Source organism: Rousettus aegyptiacus, unplaced genomic scaffold (assembly GCF_014176215.1).
Source record: "Rousettus aegyptiacus isolate mRouAeg1 unplaced genomic scaffold, mRouAeg1.p scaffold_m13_p_15, whole genome shotgun sequence".
Lineage (NCBI taxonomy): Eukaryota > Metazoa > Chordata > Mammalia > Chiroptera > Pteropodidae > Rousettus > Rousettus aegyptiacus.
The window spans coordinates 60,610,560-60,633,138 of record NW_023416290.1 but is presented as its reverse complement, the minus strand read 5'-3'; the positions used below and the strand labels follow the sequence as shown (position 1 = coordinate 60,633,138).

Sequence of the window (22,579 nt, the reverse complement as noted above, 5' to 3'; positions counted from 1 at the left end):
AGGGAATGGGGTCTGGGAGTTTTGGGGGTTCAGTTTTAAACAGAAGCAGTCAGAGAAGACTTCACTTAGAAGTCCTTCAAGCAATGACTTGAAGCTCACTGAGACTGAGCAATTACCTTGAGGGGGAGGATGTCGGGAAGAGCCAGTACAAAGGCCCTGAGCGTTAGTGGCCTAGACTTTTCAAGGGTCATGGAGAAAGCAAAAGCCGAAGCAGGCAAGGTGAGAGCAATGGGGAGAGGAGTGGTCATGCCTTGAAGGGTGTTGTAGTCATGACGGGTGAATTGGGGACGTGACGGGTTTGATCTGACTTCCATTTTAACAAGGTCATGTACTGTGTGGAGATGACACTAAGCACTCTATATACTGTGCTTGTTGAAGCAGAGGGACAGAAGAGGTGGCAGAGCTAGGCACACAAAAAAAGCCGTGCTGAGGGAAATGCTAGTTGAAGCTGAGGGGATGGCTCACAGGTGTTCATTGCATGGTTCTTTCAACCTTTATAGATGTATGAACATTTGCAAACTAAAAAGTTGTGGAGAAGCAAACAAACAAAGGTAAGCTGAGAAGGTCCTAGAAGCATCATTTTTCTGTTGGAACCAAGGTCGCTGGGACAGCTCATTCTTGGTGGTTAAATGTAAACTGAGTAATAAAATTGTTTTAGATTTATTTGAGCAAACATGGACTGGAACTGGGCAGCACCAAACCAAAACTGATTTTGTAGAGAAGATGCAGAAGCAAAGCAGGGAAATTGATTGGTTATAGCTTAAGCAGATGTCTCCCTGGGAGGCTAGTTGGGGTATGCTTAAGGAGGCGCCAAGGCATTAAAACCACCGCAGACTGATGGCCTCCTTGTTTAATGACTGTCAATTGGCAAAACCAATTGGGAAGGCGACCTTTGCTCTGAGATTCACAGTCCCTTGGCAGAGGGCACCCTGCTACACTGGGGAGTGTATGGCAAACAGAGTTCCCTGTGGGAAGCCAACCTCACTCCACAAAGTAGGAACCCCTGACCTTCATGGCTGTTAAGGGGAGACAGCTGGGACTACCAGCCTGCGTCCCCTGCTCTCTGGTACCCACGGAATTACTGCCACATCCTCCCCACTGATTTCCTGCTTTGTCCTGCGATCACACGGAGCCCCTCCAGCACCGCCAGGGCCCCGGCTCAGTCCGCACGCCCTCCCTGACTCCCTGGCCAGCCCGTCCTTCATGAGACAGCCCCACGCCACGCGTGCCAGATGGAAGGTCACTGGCCTGTCCGGGAGTCGGCAGGCGCCCTAACCGTTCTAGACAGACTCCAGTTCAGGAGCGCGCGTCTGCGCCAGTGTACCATCCACGGCCCTCCCTGGCGCAGTTTAACACAGACCTCCAAATCGGTGAACCTCACTGCAGGTTGACGAGGAGGCCGTCACTGTCAAACATGACCACCGCTAAGCCCTTGCCAACCGCCGGGGCAGCAATCAGAAGCCACGACACGGAGGCAGGTAAACTAGTACAAACGGAGGACAGACCCGCCAGCGCAGAGGCCAGGTGCCCGGCGACGGAGGGGGCGCGGCGACCTGTTGCGATGGGGCTGGACAGGGGGACACCGGAAGCTTCTGCAGGGCCGCCGGAAGCGCGAGGCCACGGCGCGGCGTGGCCTCTAAGCGACGCGGCGGCCCCGGCTCTCGGGGGCCGCCACGGCAGGGCGGGAGGCGGGGCCGACGGCAGGGCGGGGGGCGGGGCCGACGGCCGGCCTGGGAGGTCTCGCGAGCCGGGGCGGGGCGCGGGGCGCGCGGGGCGGGGCCGCCGAGGATTGGTGGGCGCGCCGGCGGGGCGGGGCTTCCCCTTTGTCCGCTGCGCTGCGGGCGGCCGCGCTGTCGCGCGTGAGGCTGCGGCGGGGACGGTGAGTGAGGGCCGCGGTGCGGCGCGGGCGGGCCCGGCCCCTCTGCCCCAGGGGACGCGGGAGCCGGCGCGGCCGCCACACGGATCCGGCGCCTCCCCGCACTGGGCCCCGCGTGCGCGCCGGCCCTCTCCCAGGGATGCGCTGCAGCTCCCTTCCCCTTGCCGCACCGCTGACCGCCCACCCCAACCGTTTGCCACGCCCCGGGCCCCTAAGCCACGGCTCCGCCGCGGCCGCTGCCCACGGCGCGCCCTGGCGGGGTCCCGGCGGGGACGACGGGGCGCGATTGCCCAGGAAGGGTGTCGGCCTCGTGCGGGGGGCCCCAAGAACAGACCCGGGGATCGAGAGGGCCTAGGCGGACCCGCAGCCCCCGAGCGCCTCCGCCGCGCAGGAAACTGCCTTTGGGGGCTCGTGGGGAAAAGTGCTTCTTGCCGAATTTCACACCCTCCCTCCATTTTGCCATCGATGCCGTCTGTCCCCTATTACTTCGTAACAGCCCCTTTTTAATGAAAGAGACCAACCTTTTCTAACCGTTTGCAAATATTTCCCTTGTTTATTATTTGCTTTTCAACATTTCAGTAGAAAATAATATGCAGTGGTTTTTTGTAAAATACAAGCTTGTCAGAAAAATATGAAAAGTGAAAGTCACCCTCCGCGACAGACTGCCCGTGTGCGCAGAGGAGGCGCTGGCTGGTTTGCTTTGTGTCCTTTCCGGGTCTTAGTGCCTTTCCGTTTTTAACCGAAAAGGGAAGCTCGGGGCGGGGGCGCGGCCGCTCTTCCCCGCGACGCCTGTGCGGTTTCGCTGCCGGGTCCTCGGCGATGCGTTCCGCCGGCTTTGACACCCTGTTCCCTTGTGGGGCGACTCGGCGGTGGGGTGAAGTCGAGGCTGGAGTCTTAGCGTCATTTCCCCGTGTTCTTGCCAGATTAGTGTTTTAATTACCGTTCCCCGACGTTTGATGAGGTCGAAACTCTTCGTGTGTTTAAGCCTTTGTGTTTCCTTTGTAATCTGCCACTTCTTATATTCCGTATGTGTTGAAAATATTCTCAAATGGTTGTTTGACTCTGGTTATGGTGTTTTGTCCTGGTTTGGGGTTTTTGAGATAGAAGCCGTCAAGTTTTTAATGGCCAGATATTTAGTTATGTTTTAAACGGCTTTCCTCACTCCCAAGATTATTTTCAAAATAAACTCTTGTTTTTCTCGGATACTTATAAAAGGTGGACCATCTGGAATTTATTCTGGTGTGAGTGAAGGGAATCCAGCTTTTCCCCCCCTCTAAATCATGCTATTTCCAAGACTACTTATTGAATAATTCTTCTTTCCATTGACTTGGAAAACCACCTTTGTCGTGTATTAAATTCTTACATGTCTTTGGGCCCATTTCTGATGTTTGTGGTGGCTTTGATTTACATTAGATTTTGATTTTCATGCCCCCAGGCTTCCTGCTTTTGGTATTTTGCTTAGAAAGGCCCTTCTTACCTAAATTAATGAAACATTGTGTGTATTTTTATTCAAGTTCATCTTATAATGTAACTTTAAATTTTAACTCATCCATTAATTTGTCTATTGGATTCATTAGACTTTCGGTATGTGGTATGTCCTAGTTTTCATCACTTTGCCTTTGCTCTACTTTCTGGGAGATTTGTTGAGCTTTATGTAAAGGTCTGATTTTATTTTTTTCCCAGAGCATTTAACCCATTGTCCTAGCACCATTTGCTGAATCATTTTTTCCCCAGAGATTTGAATCATGGATTGGCCCTGGCTCTCTGTTCTTGAGCTTGCCTCCTCATCCAGGCCCACCTGCCTCTGGACTGAGGATTTGTGGAAGCAGTGGGCAGAACTGACATCACATTTCTAAGTTTATTCCAAGTTCGTTTCTTGTCATCATTTGTGACTAGAATCTTTTCCCTGTATGTTCTTCTTGGGCGTGGCTGGTATAAGAAAGCTGGCAATTTGGATGCGTATTTGTGGCCACTAACTCCAGAAGGTTGCAGGGTTGTACGTTCTGGAGATGCTTCCACCTCAGAGGACAGAGCATTCCAGCAGGAGCACCCCAGGGTGCAGATGGTAGGGCTGGAAGGAAGGGAGATCCTGGGAGCCGCCCAAACCAGACCGGGGGCTCTGAGGGTGTCTGTTACCACTGTCACCATGGGCAGGGTCTTTGGAAGGACAGACATGCTTGAATTCCAACAAGGGTGACGATAAGTTCCTAAAGCTTAGCTTACAGAACAAGTTCACAGTAATAAATTCTTAGTTAAACTCTAAGCGCTTTGCATCTCTGCAGTCCCTTTTTTAGATCCGTTCCTTGCTGGCCAGCAATTCAGTCACCTTTGAGACCCCCACTTAGCAGAGCATCTCCTTGAAATGTACTTCCTTCCCATTTTCTCTAAGTGTTTGGGTTATTCTCTGGGGAGATTTCCAAAAAATGAAACTCCTGCCTGCATCCGAAGAATGACTGGGATTGACAGGTAGATGGGTGGCTGATGCGGGCACCCCAGGGGTGGTGGGGGGGGTGCTGTTGGTGCTTGCCCCAGTGCCGGGGTATAATGGCTCCCCAAAGTCCTTCCTGACATTCGTGTGGTGATTCCTGCTCTGGGGGACATCTGGACAGGGCTTGTCGTGCCTACCTGTTCTCTCCTGTGTAAACACCTCTGTTTTTCCCTGGGAGCACAGCCTGGAGATGGGCATCAGAATCACGTGGGTAGTGAGCAGGCTGGCTTGTTAACGCCAGTCTCGGTATGCAGATGGCCCTGCGCTTTTCTGCTGCGCGAGTGTCCGGCAGTTTCTGTGTGAGGCCTGCAGTGTTTTGCATGTTTTCGCATCCGGTAAAAGACTTGTTGCAGGAGATCCAGATCTTATCTACCAAAGTACAAGTAAGGAAAATTTAAAACTAGTCATTACCACTTTTTATATTTGTTTCATTCATCTTTTTATTGAAATACAGGTGTCTTGGTCTGTTTGGGCTGCTGTAACACAGTGCCACAGACTGGGTGACCACAGAACAGGCATTTACTGCTCCCAGTTCTGGAGGCTACAAGGTGCGGTGCCAGTGCAGAAGTGTGGGCCCTCCTGGCTGCAGACTTCTCCCTGCGTCCTCATGTGGCAGAAGGAGCAGAGAGCTCTCTGAGGTCTTTCATAAGGGCAGCAGGCCATCCCCCAAAGTCCCACTTCCTAACACCATCCATCAGACTGCGCATTAGGGTTTCACCATATGAATTTGGAGGACACAAACATTCAGAGTGCGGCAAGCAGTGTACTTTGTGATATGCTTTTCTCACTTGGCAGTATGGACAGGTGGACCCAAGGTAGAAACCTCTTGTTTTCAATGCTTTCTAGGACTCACCCATTACAGGCTCTTTCCCTGCTCCCTCTTTGCCCCCTACCTCCATGCCTCACGTGTGTCGACAGCCTAGTTTTGGGGTTAATCTAATCGAATGTGACAAAACCACCTAGTCCAGCAGCATCTGCCTGCACCAGGCTGTTCTGAGTGTTGGCTCACGAATCATGCCATCCTCCTGAGGCCCTCGGAGGACATGTGTCTTCTCCCTGCTTTACAAGTGGAGACAAAGCAAAGCCTTTGGTGGTCCAGGGTCGTTGCTTAGGAAATGGGAGTATCTTTGATGTGCTCCTCGCATCTGTGCTTCTGCTTACTTGTCTTGCTGCTTGGCACAGCCCGAATCTTTCTCTTGGAGAGTGCGTGACCTGGGTGTGGAAGGACAACGGTGACATTGGTGGCGGCACCATCTTTGAGCCTGAGCCTTCCAGGAGGGCACCCACTGTCCAAGCGTGCATCTGATTTGCCCGGTGGCTTCCTGAGAGAGAGTGGGGTATGAGAAAGTCGGCTTCCCCATCCCTGCCAGTGGTCAGTGTCCACCTGGTACTTGCTGCTGTTCTACAGGGTGTAAAGTATGACCTCATTGCTCTTTCAAGGCCATTCATGATCCTCGGGCCACTGGCTGCTCTGTTGGGTCAGGAAGGGCCTCAGTGAGAGGGCATTGAGGCCGAGCATCCACCATGGGGCAGGAGCATCCAGCGGGGGGAGGCCTAGGGAGGGGTTAGACCCAAGGACAGTCTCTGTGTCCCTGTGTGGGCAGGCACAGGACCCAGCTGCCAGGAGACCAGGTTCTCTGGGTGCATTTGGAGAGTGGATTAAGCAGAAGAAAGGGCCTTGGGAGTCAGGTCTGTGTACAGGTGTGCAGACTAAGCTGGGCACAGAAATGAGAGCTCAGTGTTAGACGGTACCTGTGTCTGAGATGCTGTAGGAGATGCTGCAGGGAAGGGTTTTGCCAGCTCAAGGTCCCCTGAGCATCCAGGCTGCGGGGCGACTGCACCCAGTGCCCAGTCCGTGTGGGACCTGAGGCAGGGAGCAGCTCCGGTGCACAGACAGGCGCAGGGACAGCCAAGGCCTCATGGCCATAAGAGCCAGCGCCTCCTGGGTCAGCAGGGCGGCCGCCAGCACCCACTGTGAGGCCCCTTTTCGGTCCCAGCCCATGTTCAGACTGGCCACAGTGTGGGTGACCGTCCACCTGTGCCAGGCACCCAGGGGGCCAGAGCTGGATCATTCCTGAAGGTCAAGTTCTCATGCAGACAAGGATGGACAGAGACTAGTAGGTCCAAATTTTTGGGGAACTTGATTTTTGGCTGACTACCCCCATTGCCAGCTGTAGACAAGGGCTTGAACACAGGGAGTTCATAGGAGACCCCTCCAGGGCCACTTGATGGTGGGAAGCGGGACAAAGACCTTGTGGGGAGATAGCTGGACACGGCTGTGGGGAGAATGACTGACCACGGGAGATGGCAGGTCTGGGAGACCCAGGAAAGTGACAGGTGGGGCAGCAGGTGGAGCACGTGGTGACAACAGCTTCACCGCCTTTGGTTCTGAGACCTGGTGAGGTGGGACCACCCCTATTCTGTCAAACTCTGGCCTCGCCCGTCCTCCAGCACCACTGTCCACACAAATTCTAAGGTGGGTCTGTTCGCCCCACGGGAAGACCCCGCCGGCTTCCAGTGAGGGCTGTGTCACGCGAACACACGTGCACGTTTGGGCGTTGCCAGCGAACGGTGGGAACAGGCGGCGAGGGCCAGCCTCCTCCTGACTCCCGTCCTGCCCCTGGGTAGCCACAGTGAGCTCAGCGTGCGTCTGGGTGAATGAACGGGCACACACACGTGCCCTTTTACAGCGAGAACGGGTTATGGTACTCACGGGCTTCCTGCTGCCCGCCCTCCCTCTAGGTGGCCCACTGTGCACGACACAGTTGATCATGGTTTGGAACCATTTTCCCTAAATGACCTGTCTGCCTGCTGGGCTTCTGCGTCCCGTGGCAGGATCCCACCTGGCATCCAACATGTGAACCCCATCCCTTCATCGGGACAGCTCCCGGTGCCCCCTTTTATCCACTGGGGCTCAACCAGCTGGCGTCAGTGTGCAATGGGAGGGGCATGGTCAGCCAGGTGTGCAGGGCCTGGGGTGGGGTCCCCACAGGAGTGTGGGCCTCAAGCAGAACTGCCCATCCCTAGCCCTCTGCATTGTGGGTGGTCTCTGGGGCAGCCTGGCACCTGTGTGAATGCTCTCTCATGGGCCTGGTGAGCTGAGCAGATGGCCTGGAAACCTGCGGGTTTCCCCAGGCACAGGCATTCCCAGGCCTCTCAGATGTGACTTCTTTGCCCACAGACAAAGAGCTCAGGAACTGCATGTTTATGTGGCTCCTGAACTCTGGGGTCAGAGTCCACCAGGACGGGGCTCCCCGGAAGTCGGGATCTGCAGGGGCGGAGCTGGGTCCTCATGTGCGCCCTCCACTTCCTCAGCCCCACAGGCTTCTCCGATTTCCAGCTTTCTCAGAGACCCCAGGGGACCGGACGATGGCAGCAGCCAGGCTCCTGCCGCCACCGGCAGGACCCCAGGTGAGCTGCCCTGAGGCCTGCGCAGCTGCATTTCCTCTTGGTCCTTCCATTCCCAGATTCCCGGTGGCAACCTTCTTGAGTGTCAGTCTGTTCCCTGAACTCTGCAGCCCCTTCCTGTCACCCCATTCAGCTCTCCCTTCGCCCCTGGTGTGTCACGGCACTCTACCCCCATCCCAGGGCACGTTCCCACCCCACGTTCCTTGCACCCACTCAGTCTCGGATGTGGAGACACCATCTGACCTGCAGCCACCCCTGTCATTCCAGGCCAAGGTGACCTTCGAGGACGTGGCTGTGCTCCTCTCCCAGGAGGAGTGGGACCACCTGTGCCCTGCCCAGCGGGGCCTCTACCGACATGTGATGATGGAGACCTACGGGAACGTGGTTTCGCTGGGTGCGGCCCCACAGCAGCCAGTCTGTGTCTGTGGGCTTGGCCGGGGGCGGGGCCGTGGGGTCTCCAGGTGCTCAGCTCCAGAGGGGGTTGGTCCTGTGTCTTGCCTGTGGGCTGCTCAGGTGGGGTGGGGATGCTCTAGACAAAAGCGCTTCTCTCCCCACGAGCAGGACTTCCAGGGACCAAGCCCAACGTGATCTCCCAGCTGGAGCGAGGAGAAGAACCGTGGGTGCTGGATGGGCAGGGAGCTGAGGAGAGCAGAGGCCTGGGTGGTGGCCGTTCAGGTGAGTACGAGCAGCTGGCTTTCCTCCACTGGGGGTTAGCAGGTCTCAGTGGCTGTGGGGACAGTGGGAGTGGCTTCCACTTGGGCCTTTCCTAGCAAAGGAGCCGGTGGTCAGGCATGGCTGAGCCAGACGGAGGCCCCGTGCACAAAGCGAGTGGAGAGGTGAGTGGTGAGAGCACCCTGTGGTGATTCTGCCTCTGCCAGGTCCCTGTCCATGCGGGCCATACAGATTTGGAGAGTTCTCTTGTTGATTTACAAAAGAACACAGCATCCTAGGTATGAACGGAAGTTATCCTGACACTGATGGTGAGGGCCGAAAGCATACTGTGTGAGATGAAGAACAGGGAGCCCGCCATCCCCACATCTGTAGGGCATTGTCCTGGCATGTCTCATACACTACATAAGGTGAGATAAACAGAAACTAAACTAAAGTTATAGGAATTGGTAAAAAAGAAAGTATTGCGTGCAATTCATATGATTGCTTGAAGATTGATTAGAATTCACCAGCTTGACTGGATACAAAGTAAGCTTTATTTCTATTTCTCAGCAACAGAAGTGTGATTCCCCCCCCCATTTTATTGAGATATAACTAACATACATACAGCACTGTACGAGTTTAAGGTGTAGAGCATAGTGATTTGACTTCCATATAGTGTAAAAGGATGACCACGGTAACTTAACACCCACTGTCTCATATAGATGCAAGAAGGAGAAAAGGAAAATGTTTTTTAAGTTGATTTTTAAAAAGATAACATTTACAACAGCATCAGAACTATAAAGGATGCAGTAATCTAATGAAAGACGTGCAAGACTGTCCTGGAGAAAATCACAGCAAGGAAGACGACAGCAGTGCACCGCCCCGGCGGCACTGTTCTGTGGGCAGAGCGGTCCAGGGGAGGAAGGGGACCTCTGTGTCTCAGGAGGACCTCAGCCAGCCCGTCCTGCAGGATGCGACCCCCTCGGGCTGCATGGAGCTGGCGTGGCGCGGCGCTGCCTCTGGATGAGCGGGCATAGCACTCTCCACCTTGTTCCCGGGGACCGTGTGGATGGGGCACCGGGTGTGGCAGATAGCCCACCTCTTGACTGTCCTGCAAAATCGGGTATCTTCAGAGGAATTCAGTTTTCCAGCGACTAAAAACAGACACAGCATTATGTTGTGGCAGTCCTGCACACAACTGTAAACTGTGCTGGCTGCAGCCACGGTGGGCAGGAAAACGCGGAGCCACCACCAGACAGGACCTGGGCTCCCTGGTGCTGGCTGTGGTCTTAACTGAGGACAGTCTTGGACAAGTGCCCTTCAGATTAGATGCTGGAGAGATCATGAAGCTGTCCGAGCGTGGAGGCTGGAGATGAGAGGTTTGTGCGCAGCAGTGCCCTCTCGTGCCTCTGATACGGAGAGGAGCGTGAGCAAGCTGTCACATGCTGGTCTGGCCACGGGAACAAGGGCTTGGGCGCTGGTGCAGGAAGAGAAGGGAGGAAGTCAGCAAACCCGACTCCACCAGCCGCAAGAGGAGAGAAGAGCAAGTTCTGTTGGGCTCAGGACCTAAATGTGCTGGTGGGCCGTCCAGACGGAGACCCAACAGCGAGTGGAGAGCTACCTGGGCCCTGGAGGGTTGTGGGGCAGGGAGGCCAGCAAGGGCGGCTGGAGCTCAGGGTGGGGTTGGGAGCTGCTTTGGCCTGGGGAGCCGTCTGCCCCACCCTTGCCTCTTGGATGACCCTGTGCTGAGGGTTTGCTGTGCCTCCCTCCCTCCAAGGTAGCTTATTCCCAGAGACACCACAGGTCAAATCAAGCACATGTCAAGTTCCTCTCAGAAGGTCCCCCGGTTTTGTGGGGGGAATGCTTGGCTTCTGAGTCGGTTATTCTTCAAGGGTCTGTGCTGGAGTTGGAGGGGGCCCGTTACATAGTTTCTGACTTACCAAACCAAGTTCTGAACCAGTTAAAAGGTTAAGCTTATGTCTCAATAATGGTGGTACCACATAAAAAAATCTTTTTCAAGGTGGGCAGGTGGTACTTGAAAATATCCTTATTACAGACAAAGCATGGTGGAAATGTCACTGCCGCTCAGTGTGCTTCTTAACAACCCTGGAAAGAGAGACACTTTCCACCAGGCTCAGGCAGGGAGGGGCTTGCATGCTTGGCCATCCAGTGGGTCTCTGCACGTGGACAGCGGAATATGGGCTCCCTGGGCTGCCAAGGTTTTTCCCAGACAAGCCAGCCCTAAGTGATGCCGCTACCGCTGGAGGGGGGAGGGGAGAGGGAAGGAGGTGATGTCCACGCATGCGCGCTCAGTGCCACCCGAGCACGGACTCTCTAGGTTTGTAAAGCTGAACCTCCTGAGGGCTTCTAGCCTGGCACCTGTTACCGAGCCCCTTGTGTCCTTGTTTGACAAGAGACAGTGAGCACTCAGTCCTTTGGACCTTCCGCTTGCCAGCAGAGGCTTCTGCAAAGCTGAGCTGGTGGCAGCGTGGCGGGTGGGGCTGCACCCAAGAGGCAGGGCCGAAGGGGTGCTCGGGAGAAGCGACGGCGCCTGGCGGCCAGACCTTGCCACACCTTGCTGTCCTGCGAAGTAGGACTCCTGCTGTGGGTCCGAGCACAACCCGCCCTTAGAACGTGCTTGTTCCTTCAGGGAGTCTCGGCCTGCGAGTGGCATCTTGTCACCTCAGTGGCTCGGTGTCTGAGATTTAAACTCATCCTCAGCGCCCACTGTGCTCCCACACCCAGCGTCAGCCCAGAGCCCCCACCCTGATGGTAGAAACGTCCACCACGGCTGCCCACGTGTCCCATCTTGTCCCCAGGGCATTCTGCACAAACGGGCCACAGCCCTGCACCAGGCTTCGCTGACATGTGTTGCTATCTCAGGGACAGGGTGCCCCGCGGCTGTCAGCTCTGCCTTTATTCCTGCTGCAGATGGCCTCCGAAAGCTTGTGCACAGGACTCTAGCGAGGGCAGGGCTCAAACAGACATGGGCTGTCCCTGCTGCCATTTGCCATGTGTGGCTTTGGACAGGGCACAAGTCTCGTGTGACACCACTGTTTTTTCTGCCCATCCGGCTCCCGTGGCCGTGTGTGCCAGCCCTGCTGGCCACTGCACTAGCCCAGCCACCTTCGGAGCTTCTTGCCCTGTGGCTGGAGTGGGTCAACATCTGCGTTAATGTTTTTACTCTGGATTTGTTGTTTCAGAATGTGAGGACCAGGGAGGAAACCGAGATAGAGATTTGAGTGAGAAGCCATTCATTTCTGAGGACCTGTCGGTGATCCTCAGGACCGCATCCCCGGGGAGCTGTGACCCTGGGGCCGGCCCTGTTGCCATCCCTGGGGGTCAGGACGTGCAACCCCAGGACCCTGCCTCGGGGCATGCGGCGGTCCCCAGCGGGGACAGGCCATTCAAGTGCGTCGAGTGCGGGAAGGCCTTTGGCCGCAGCTCGCATCTGCTGCAGCACCAGCGGACGCACACGGGCGAGAAGCCGTACGTGTGCGGTGAGTGCGGCAAGGCCTTCAGCCAGAGCTCGGTGCTCAGCAAGCACCGGCGCATCCACACGGGCGAGAAGCCGTACGCGTGCGCCGACTGCGGCAAGGCCTTCCGCGTGAGCTCCGACCTGGCCCAGCACCACAAGATCCACACGGGCGAGAAGCCGCACGCGTGCCCGGAGTGCCGCAAGGCCTTCACGCAGCTGTCGCACCTCATCCAGCATCAGCGCATCCACACGGGCGAGCGGCCCTACGTGTGCGCGCTGTGCGGCAAGGCCTTCAACCACAGCACCGTGCTGCGCAGCCACCAGCGCGTGCACACCGGCGAGAAGCCGCACGCGTGCGCGCAGTGCGGGCGCGCCTTCAGCGTGAAGAGGACGCTGCTGCAGCACCAGCGCGTGCACACGGGCGAGAAGCCGTACGCCTGCAGCCAGTGCGGGCGCACCTTCAGCGACCGCTCGGTGCTCATCCAGCACCACAACGTGCACACGGGCGAGAAGCCCTACGAGTGCGGCGTGTGCGGCAAGGCCTTCAGCCACCGCTCCACGCTCATGAACCACGAGCGCATCCACAGCGAGGAGAAGCCCTACGGCTGCTACGCGTGCGGCAAGGCCTTCGTGCAGCACTCACACCTCATCCAGCACCAGCGCGTGCACACGGGCGAGAAGCCCTTCGTGTGCAGCGAGTGTGGCCACGCCTTCAGCGCCCGCCGCTCCCTGGTGCAGCACGAGCGGATCCACACGGGCGAGCGGCCCTTCCGGTGCGCGCAGTGCGGCAAGGCCTTCAGCCTCAAGGCCACCCTGATCGTGCACCTGCGGACGCACACGGGCGAGCGGCCCTACGAGTGCGGCCGCTGCGGGAAGGCCTTCAGCCAGTACTCGGTGCTCATCCAGCACCAGCGCATCCACACGGGCGAGCGGCCCTACGAGTGCGCCGAGTGCGGCCGCGCCTTCAACCAGCACGGGCACCTCATCCAGCACCAGAAGGTGCACGGGAAACTGTGACCTCGACTACCATGGGGGACGCACAAGTCTGGGCCCGGTATTCCAGCGGAAAACGTCCTACTGGAGAGTCCTCACACAATTGCAGTGAAGACAGCCGTCGTACAGTTCATTATGTGAGGTGAGAAATGAAGTTAAGGCATACGGAGTACTGTCACAATAAAACTTCCTTACGTTCCAAACAAAGGTTTTCCTTAGAACATCCCGTGCCTTTCCTAATTATTGCACATAATAGTAGAATGCTGGGCTGTTTTCATTATTCTGTTAAAACACTGAAGAGCTGTGTGGACAAAATGCTACTAAAAAGATTGTCATCAAGTAGCGTCAGCTGGAGGCCCCAAATATTGTGGAACCACCTGTTTCGTAGGAAAAAAAAAAGCCTGAAGATTAGTGAGAAGTGCTTTAGCTCTATTCAAGATCAGAAGCAGTGCCTGACTTCTTAGTAAAAATTCAACTCAAAAAATGGGTCTTTTCCTCACGACCTCATGACCCATGGACCATGTACCCCAGAAATAAGCCCGGGGGTGTCTGGGCCTCTGGGCCCTATTTGTGGGAGGAGAAGAGCACCGCACCCAGGCTCAGACTGCAGCTAGCTGCTGCACCAGGTGGCGTTTCAAAAAGAACATGACTGAAAAGCCCTCTGACACATATTTTTAAAACAAAGTTCTCATATTCAAATAGCTCTTTTTTTCTCTCAAATATTTCTATTCCTAACTTGGAAAAGTTTGTTTTGTTTCATTTTTTTTTATTCCCAGTTCCAAGAGTCTATTATCCATTGTCATATACTGTGATAAATCTGACTTATTAGTAATTTGTTTTTTTCTCAAACATATCAGCTTCTCGGGAAAAATTAACCACTGAGATGCTGGTCCTTGAGTCACAGTAGTACACTGTGATGCAGATAAAAGCATGTTTCCCCCTCTGCAGACACTGGTGAGGAGCTGGTCACTGGCGTGTTCTCATAAGTTCACACAAAGGGATGGCACCAACCCTCGCCAACTGACTCCACAGCTGGTGTGACGTGGTGGCTGCTGCCCATAGCCCACTACCTCTCAGGGCACAGTTCTTACTCATGTGGAAGTGACAGAGAAAGCAAGCCATGTTCCCCTCAGGATGAGAATAAGGGTTCAATTAAATTGTAGCGTCACGTGCCCAGAATGTCACTGCCTTTTGTTGCTATTGGCTGTCACTGGCCCATAGGTGAACATCAGGTTCAGTGTCCATGGAGCTGAGCGGGGAGCACCCCTCCTCCGGGGTCAGGCATTTTTGTCATCTGCCCAAGACACAGGAGGCAGCCCAGGACCCGCTGGGGCGCATGCGCGTCTGCCATGGGCAGTAGCATCAGAGGCCGAGATTCCCTTTCAGGACCCTCGCCCACCTAACAGCTTCCTCAGCCATCATCTCCCGAGTCTGGCTTGTCAGCAGCATTCACGCTTTGGAAGCTCTGATTTTATTTTGAAGTCTTTGCATTTTATGTATTTAAATCTTTCTCTTAACTGTAATTCCCCTGACAGCTGGCAAGAACTTGACAGTGGTCTTCAAATTTTCTATTGGGAAAACACTTTAGTCCACCTGAAATTTATTTCTCTGTAACTGTATAATCTGACCTCTTCCAATAAAAAAGCAATGACTTGGAAAGTTCATGAGTAAAGGAAACGCAATACTTGGGCCTAAGTATCTACAAATCAGTGGTAGTTCCCAGCAAGGGAGTGTTCAACCAGGAAAGCCTGAGAAAGGCCCAGGTGAGCCGGTTCCAGGCAAAAGAGGACACGTGTCCCTCCTGGTCTCGGAGGAAGGGATTTTTGGCTTCATGCAGGGCTCTCAGCCAATGGGGAAGGGGGAGTTTTCATGCTTGGCCTGCGATGTCAGTGACACCGCCCACCTCATCCAGTGTGGGGACGCAACAGCAGGGCCCACCTCTAGGGGAAGGTGACTGCACAGTAGGACTCAGCCTGGCAGGTGCCAGACAGTGTGAGGCAGCCCTGAGGGAAGCTGAGAAAGGGAGCCCAGGGCACCCGAGGCCCAGAAGGAGCTTCACCAGGAGCTGACCTTGCCCCAGGGCACAGGAGACCACGGGGATGGCAGCGGGAACAGCACTGAGGTCTCTGCTCTGGCCCGCCGGGGAGAGTGGGGAAACACTTAGTTTCATGAGTAAAAGTTCCTGAGCTGAAAAACACAGGTGAGGTGGTATAGCGTCAGGTCCCCAAGACTTGCCCTCACTTCTAACACCAGTCTCAGCAGTAGAGGACATCAAGATCAATCTAAAAGTCAGTAATTTGTTGCAAAGACTCAGAATTACCTTAAAAGCTAAGACACACACAGTTACTGTGCATTACAAGCAGCGGACACATTCAGTCACTGGCCAAGGGACCGCAGAAGCAGAATCTAGGGCAAGTATCATCACACAGCTTCTGCCGTCCTCTCTCTGAGAGCCACGGACAGCTCCTCACTGCTGGCACTGACGTGTAACGATGTGCACAGAGTAGTGCCAACAAGGGAAGATCACCCGAACCTTGGCATCCAGTGTTCACTGGCTTGGTGACATCAACATAGCTGATGGTGTGCGTGACTGAGTCCCTCCAGAGGTCAAGCTAATACCACATGGCCCAGACCACGCACCACAAGTCATGCAGTCAGTGTGAACCATCGGACATGGCCAACGAGCCCACTGTCATTAGGCAAAAGCTGCCTTTCCCGAGGTCAGGCTGGCCCTGCACAGGAGGTTAAGAGTGCCATACCTGAGGTCAACACAGACTAAGTAGTTCCGCTCCTACATGCTTGCAATCAGCAACCCAAAACACATTTATGACAGGGACAAATACGACTACATGATACCTAAGAAGTTAACCAAAAATATGTAAGTACTTTATGGACAAAATGATAAAACTTTATTGAAGGACATTAAACAGATCTATAAAGAAACAGACAATGTTCATAAATGGGATATCATAAAAACGTCTATTCTCTCTGAATGAATCTATGAATTCTGAGCAATCAAAATTGCAACAGGACATATCATGAAATCTGACCTAAATGACCCTAAATACCACAAGAGCTATGATCCAAGATTAACCGAGGCAACGCCAAAACAGAAGTGAGCTACGCAGAGGCGTGCCTACCAGACACCAAGATATGCTGTGATCTGAGCACAGCAGAGATGCAGGGATATTGTACAGCGCATGCGCTAGCGAAAGGCCAGCGGTGGTAGCGGCAGCGCACTGCTCACTCAGCGGAGCTGGCACCGCCCATTTTCCAAAGAGAGGCCTAAGTAGATCCCTGCCTGCCCTGGCGCACAAGACCTTTCAGGGGCCTTGAGGACCTAAATGTGTTTGAAAAATGTTTATAGCTGTTATAAGAAAATAATATGCAAAGAGCACAGTCCATAAAGGAAAACTTGTCTAATATTACTCCATCAAAAAAACTTCTGTACAAGATACCACAAAATTAAAAGATAAGCTTCAAAGTGAAAGAGGACATTTGTAAACAAAAGATAACTATATAACAAAAAAATATATATAACAAAAGATAAATATACAGAATATATTTTTAAATACCAAAAAGAGACCAATTTAAAAAATGAGCACAGGCTGTGACCTGGTACACAAATCAAAATGTCCAATAAACATCTGAAAAGATTTTCAAAGTCATTAAGAGATGGAGAGATGTAAATTAAAACAAGACTCTCCCTCATAGATGAGGAGAAATATAAAATGCTACATGATATCAAAAGCAAAAACATGAGGAAATAGAGTGTAAGGCATAAACCAGTACAGTCACTCTGGTAGACCTGAGACCTGCAAACCCCCAGTCAGGAGCCCTAATTCTAGATGTGTGCCCTATAGAAACTAGCTAATCACACAAGATGACACACAGAACGTTTCCGCATTCCTGTGTGCAAGAAAAAAAATAGAAACAAGCCCAATACCCATTATCAAGGAACAGGGAAGGCCACATGGTTGATAGGAAGGAACCACATCAATGTCATGCAGACAGAGCACAAAGCCATAAGGCTACATAAAAATGTTAGGTTTCAACGGAATCGTATATATGTAGATACTTTCTTCTTTTTTTTTCAGGAGAGGCAACCCTTGGTTGACCTCACAGATTGCAAGGACCTTGTCAGTTTACAATCCCTTATTTTTTAATTTTTCACACCTACAGCCCTGGTCTTCGTAGGCGGTCTCCCATCCAAGTACTAACCAGGCCCAACCCTGTTTAGCTTCCAAACGCAGATGAGATCGGGATTGTTCAGGCTAGCATGGCCATGCACTGAGCATGTAGAGGTGTAGGAAAATATGCTGACAGCCAAATAACAAACAGAGTGAAAAGGTACCTAAGGAACAGGAGAAATATCTGCAAACCATACATCCAATAAGGCCTTAAGATCCAAAATATAGAAGGAACTCACACAACTCAATAGCAAAACAAAACAAATAACCCGATTTAAAAATGGGCAAAGGACCTAGATAGACGGTTCTTCAAAAAAGACATACAAATAACCAACAGACATAGGAAAAGATGCTCGATGTCACTAATCCTCAGGGCAATGTAAGTCAAAAACGTTGTGAGATATCACCCCACACCTGTCAGAATGCCTGTCATCAAAAAGACAAGAGAAAAGAAGTGTTGGCTAAAATGTGAACAAAAGGGAACCCTCATGCACAGTTGTTAGGACTGTTGACTGGTACAGCCACTATGGATAACAGTATGGAGGGTCCTCAGAAAATCAAAAATAGAGATGCCATATGACCCAGCAATCCCACTTCTGGGTTTCTATCCAAGGAAATGAAACCTGGAGCTCAAAGACATAACTACACCCCCATGTGCACTGCAGCTTATTCACAATGCCTAAAGACACAGAAACAGCCTGAGTGTTCGTTGGCAGGTGAATGGATAAAGAAGATGTGGCATATCTACACAATGCATCACTCATTCAGAAAAAAGAAGGAAATCCTGCCATTTGAAACAACGTGAATGAATCTGGGAAATATCCAAAGTGAAATAAGCCACACAGAAAAAGGCAAACACTACATGATCTCACTTATATGTGGAACCTAAAAAGGTCCAAATCATAGAAGCAGCATGGGATGGTGGTTGCAGAGGTTGGGAGCTGGGAGAGACTTGGAGTTCAGAAGAAATAGGGTGGTGCCTGTCAGAGCAAACCTTCCCTTCTGGGAGTTACGGATGGGAGATCTAACGCAGAGCACAGCGACTACGGTCAGCAATACTGTATACTGTGCTTAAAAATTTGTTGAGATCTGAAGTGTCCTCACCACAGAGAGGAAAAAAGACACAGAAAATGGTGCCTCTGCAAGGTGGACATGTTAATTAAGTGGAATGTGATTTCACAATGTATATATACGTCTATCAAAACATTAGACTATATACCTTACATATGTACAACTTCGTCGTTGTACCTCAACTGAGTTGCCTAAAAAAGCCAGTGGAACTAGGTCCTTGGGTCTGAGTAATCGCACCTTAATAGTTTTCTTAAATTTAAAAAAAAAGAAAAAAAAAAGGCTTAACACATGTGGCAAACAGGGAACTGGCAACTCGTTATAGGTGTTTGCTAATCCACTCTCTGTATTTTTAAAAAATTTCCACAAGAGTTAAAAATATGTGTGTATGTATAATAAAAGCACAAAACCATGAAGCAAACGAAAAGGTTTCAGAACTCGAACAAAGGCCTCTAAGGAGAGAAACAAAAATCTGGCTGCCGGGAGAAAGGCCTTGGAACCCAGAGGCGGCAGAGCGCGGGCAGAGGGCGGACTGGGCCGGTCAGCGTGGCCGTGTGCGACGCCGACTGGAGCTGGAGCCCAGCGTGGAAGGGGCGCGGCCCCGCACAGGCGAGGGCTCGGCGGGAAAACCGGGTGGCAGTGGGGGGAGCAGGTAGGGGGCACGGCGACCCCGAGCGTCGCGGCGGTCGCGAGGGCACGACTGGCGCCGAGCGCCCAGGAAGCCCCGCCCACCCGACCCGCACTCACCTCCAGGCGGCGGAGCGGCGACCGCCCCCCAGGCCCCGCCTGTCCCCCGGCACGGCCAATCGAAACCCAGCCGGAAGTGACGCAAGCCACGCCTCCTCGTGTTCAGGCGACCACGCATGGGTGGGCGGGCGCGCCGCGCCGGGAACCGTAAATGGCGTGCAGATCGGGAACGATGCCACCAGGTGGCGGTCTGGAGCCGTGATTCTGAGGCTTCAGTACTGAAGGAAGGGTGAGGCTTTGGTGACCGGTTTCGACGACTAACAGATATAGTAATTTTCAGTGATTCTGCCTAGTGAACTGTTGAAAGCACTGCAACCAACAAAGGATCCTTTTACAGATGAGGGCAGGGAACCACACCCTCTTCTGGAAAGTTAAGAGGATGCTTACCGGTCAAAGCCTCAAGTAGACGCAGGGCCTCCTGGGGTGCCTGACTGCTTCTGCAGCAAACCCTCCCAGATGGTCAGTCTCTTGTCTAAGGCCTCAGACCTATTTACCTGGAGGGGAGCCACGAAACAGGCAGGTTAGAGTCCAGGCAACCAACCTAATGCTTTGTTTCAGAAGAAAACACTTCTCTACCATTACTGAGGCCATGCGTGCCAGGGTCACTGCTTAGGTGTGGTGGATCCACAGAAGCTGAGACTGAAAACTGGAGGTAAGTTTACTACTAGAGCCAGGAATGCATTATGAGAGTAAGGAGCCAACTGAAAGCCACAGCGAGGTCTCATTGTGTAGGATGGACCCTGACACACACAACCTAATTCTGTGATGAGTTCTGATGCAGAAAACTCCCACTTGCACCATGAGTGTTCAGTGGTTTACGAGGGAACGTCCTGGGCCTAATGTACCAATAGGCTTCCACTAATACATTGGTGCCTGCCCAGCAGCATTTGCTCTGGTTGACAGAACTGTCACGAAGTTTGGGACAAGATCCCAAGGGCTATGGCCAAACAGAAGCCTATTTGCTGAGAAACTCCTGGTCCTTCCATGGGATAGCTTCTCTGCTTGACCTGTGGCTTTAGGAGAACCACTCACTCCCAAACATCCACTCTTACCTAGATCTGCCCAGCACTCAGGACAAGCTATGAACACAGGTGTGAGGGCTGCAGAAACCAAGGCATGACGGGATCTAGCATCCCATCCTCTCCAGAGCTCCCTCTGCTCACTCCACCTCCCCGCTCCCTATACCAGAAGCACCATGGTAGTCCTCCCAACAGGACCCTTCCCATCGAAACCACGGACAAGCACAGTTCAGTGACAGAAGAACTTTTATTGAGCCCCCAGCCCTAGTTCTCTTTCTCCTGCACAGTCTTGGTTCCCCGCAGGCGCCCAGTCCGGCGGGCAGCGATGAGACCCACTTTGCGGCCAGCAGGGGCATCTCTGCGGATGGTGGAAGGTTTGCCTATGTGCTGGTGATTGCCACCTCCGAATGGATGCTCCACAGGCTGCAGGCAGAGGAAGGTGGTGTTAATGTGGGGTGGCCACAGCCACCTCAGGAGGGATTGGGGAATAAGGGGATCACACCTACAAACCTTCACCCCGAGGCTCACACCACAGATCACCCACCAGAGGGGAGGGGACATTCCAGGAATGCCCATCCAGCTTCAAGTCCCTGCACCTTGCATATCCCACTGCCTACTTCTGGACTACTTACGTTCATAGCCACACCCCGCACACGTGGCCAGCAATTCCTCTTTGCCTTATACTTGTGGTAGGCACGGCCAGCCTTCAGGATGGGCTTGTCAATGCGGCCACCTCCAGCCACCACACCTGTTGGGGAATCAGGCCCTTCAGACAGATGGTTACATCACACCCTCCCCAACACTACTGAGTCCTTATCAGCACCCCACCCTCTCTGTACCAGCCTCCCTCTCTCTGTACATATCACTGCAGAATTCCCCAAATGCCCAGTAACACTATGTAATCTGGCAACCAACAGCCATGTATCTCCAGGCTCCATGGAACAGCCAAACCAAGTCTTTGCCCACATCACCTGGAATGTCTATTTCAACCCAGGGTTCTCCAGGGAACTACTCTCCCTCCACTAAGTTTGACACTGGGCAGGTCACTCAATTTCTGAACCCAAAGAGGACCACTGAGCCAACAACCTGCCATATTTCTGCCAAGTTCTGCTTATTCGGTGAACATATTTTCAGGAGCCTCCCCAGGAAGGGCTGGGTTTGCCACAGGGACTTGAGAGTATTGCCAAACAGCACAATGAACAAACCTGAGTCCAAATCCTTTTCAATGCACTTACCTGGTGATTGTTTGATAACCCCATCTCCTTCAACTCCCAACCAGAAGTGAAGGCGGTAACACCATGTCCACTTCACAAGTGTTACAACTCAGCGACTATACACATGCCTGAGCTTACACTTTACTGGAGCTGGCATGCAGGTTCCAGGGCTCTAGTCTACCTGCTGGCTAATCACAAGCGGCCCACAGCATTCAACTGCTGCCTGCCACTCACCGACTACAGCTCTGTTGGCGGAGGAAATGACCTTCTTGGAGCCCGAGGGCAGCTTCACTCGAGTCTTTTTGGTCTCAGGGTTGTGGGAGATGACAGTGGCATAGTTGCCAGAGGCTCGGGCCAGCTTGCCCCGGTCGCCAGGCTTTTCCTCCAGACAGCATACGATGGTCCCCTCGGGCATGGTTCCCACCGGGAGCACATTGCCAATGTTCAGCTGAGCTGCGAGGGGAAGCGGCACGCAGCAGTCAGAGGACCAAAGTGGTATCTCGACAACTGCGAGCCAGAGGCAACGCAAATGCACTCGCTCTGCACAGCACCCAAGACCCAGCCTCGTCCTACTGCTCTCTTGGCACCCCGATGGATATGTTTGGCCCAGCAGGGATCACCAGGTGAGGTTTCTTCCTGGGTGTCTTCCCTGCCCTTACTTAGTGCGAGTCTCCTCGTGCGACTCAGTCCCCACTCCACCGACTTCCCATCCCGGGTGCGAGGCTTACCTTTCTTGCCGCAGTACACGAACTGTCCTGTGTGGATGCCCTCGGCAGCGATGAACAGCTCCGTCCGCTTCTTAAACCGGTACGGATCCCGGAAGACCACCTTGGCGAGGGGCGCGCCGCGGCCCGGGTCATGGATGATATCCTGCGGGCCGAGGCGGCGTGAGCGTGGGGTCCCGGGGGGCCGCCTGATACCCCCTCCCGCCGCGGACCGCGCCCCGTACCTTCACGATGCCCTTGATGTAGCCGTGCCGCTCGGCGAAGTCCACGGCGCGCAGACGCGCGGCTCCTTTGCGGTGCTTCACGTGCGCGCGGAACACGGAGCCGGCGCCCTTCCTCTGCCCACGGATCACGCGGCCCATGGCGGCAGTCTAGGGGCAGCTCACTGTCAGCGTCCGGGCGGCCCAAGCCCTCCCGCCGCCCGGCTTCAGGGCCCTCTTTCCCCAGGCTCCTCCCTCCAGTCCCTGGTCCCCTCGGCGGCCCCATCCCCGGCCGTGCGCCTTGGTGTCCTCTCAGGAGTCCGCTTGGGTCCTTCGGAGACGCCAGGGCGGAGGATGGCGGTGGATGGCACCGGGACCGCCGCTACCAGATCGCGTCTTACCTGCTGCCTAGCGCGACCGAAAGAGAAGACGCGGCGCCCGCGAGCGTCCTTATCTTCCGGGGCCGGGCCAAAGCCACTTGACCTCCCCGGCAGGCGCCGCGGCCGCGAGCGTAGTGCACGC

General features: G+C 54.0%; 2 protein-coding genes across 5 annotated transcripts; one reads left to right on the top strand and one right to left on the bottom strand.

Annotated features, from left to right (window-relative positions):
• Positions 1-787: 787 nt before the first annotated feature.
• Positions 788-14,556, top strand: LOC107503479 (zinc finger protein 250-like). 4 transcript variants are annotated; one of them, XM_036233251.1, is made up of 5 exons: positions 788-1,478; positions 7,680-7,775; positions 8,040-8,045; positions 8,334-8,447; positions 11,627-14,556. In XM_036233251.1, exons 1-5 carry the CDS (start codon positions 1,415-1,417, stop codon positions 12,916-12,918), a joined length of 1,572 nt encoding a protein of 523 aa, XP_036089144.1. In that variant the 5' UTR covers positions 788-1,414; the 3' UTR covers positions 12,919-14,556. The 4 variants fall into 4 exon arrangements, with proteins under 4 accessions (XP_036089144.1, XP_036089142.1, XP_036089140.1 ...); XM_036233249.1 differs by lacking the exon at positions 788-1,478 and adding an exon at positions 1,822-1,879 and having other exon boundaries at positions 8,040-8,166; XM_036233250.1 differs by lacking the exon at positions 788-1,478 and adding an exon at positions 1,896-6,840 and having other exon boundaries at positions 8,040-8,166.
• A 5,590-nt stretch (positions 14,557-20,146) lies between these two features.
• On the bottom strand, positions 20,147-22,568 carry RPL8 (ribosomal protein L8). The gene is made up of 6 exons (XM_016131816.2): positions 22,459-22,568; positions 22,082-22,228; positions 21,861-22,002; positions 21,367-21,585; positions 20,551-20,666; positions 20,147-20,341 (listed from the first exon to the last, which is right to left on the bottom strand). Exons 2-6 carry the CDS (start codon positions 22,217-22,219, stop codon positions 20,183-20,185), a joined length of 774 nt encoding a protein of 257 aa, XP_015987302.1. The 5' UTR covers positions 22,220-22,228; positions 22,459-22,568; the 3' UTR covers positions 20,147-20,182.
• Between the last annotated feature and the right edge of the window lie 11 nt (positions 22,569-22,579).

Excerpts from the sequence above, each read along its gene's own strand:
- LOC107503479 (XM_036233247.1), top strand. The coding sequence starts at position 7,439 with ATGCTCTCTCATGGGCCTGGTGAGCTGAGCAGATGGCCTGGAAACCTG. Across the intron at positions 8,448-11,626 it reads CCTGGGTGGTGGCCGTTCAG|AATGTGAGGACCAGGGAGGA; the intron begins GTGAGTACGAGC and ends TTGTTGTTTCAG.
- RPL8 (XM_016131816.2), bottom strand. The coding sequence starts at position 22,219 with ATGGGCCGCGTGATCCGTGGGCAGAGGAAGGGCGCCGGCTCCGTGTTC. Across the intron at positions 22,003-22,081 it reads ACATCAAGGGCATCGTGAAG|GATATCATCCATGACCCGGG; the intron begins GTACGGGGCGCG and ends CTCGGCCCGCAG. Across the intron at positions 20,667-21,366 it reads CGCCAACAGAGCTGTAGTCG|GTGTGGTGGCTGGAGGTGGC; the intron begins GTGAGTGGCAGG and ends ATTCCCCAACAG.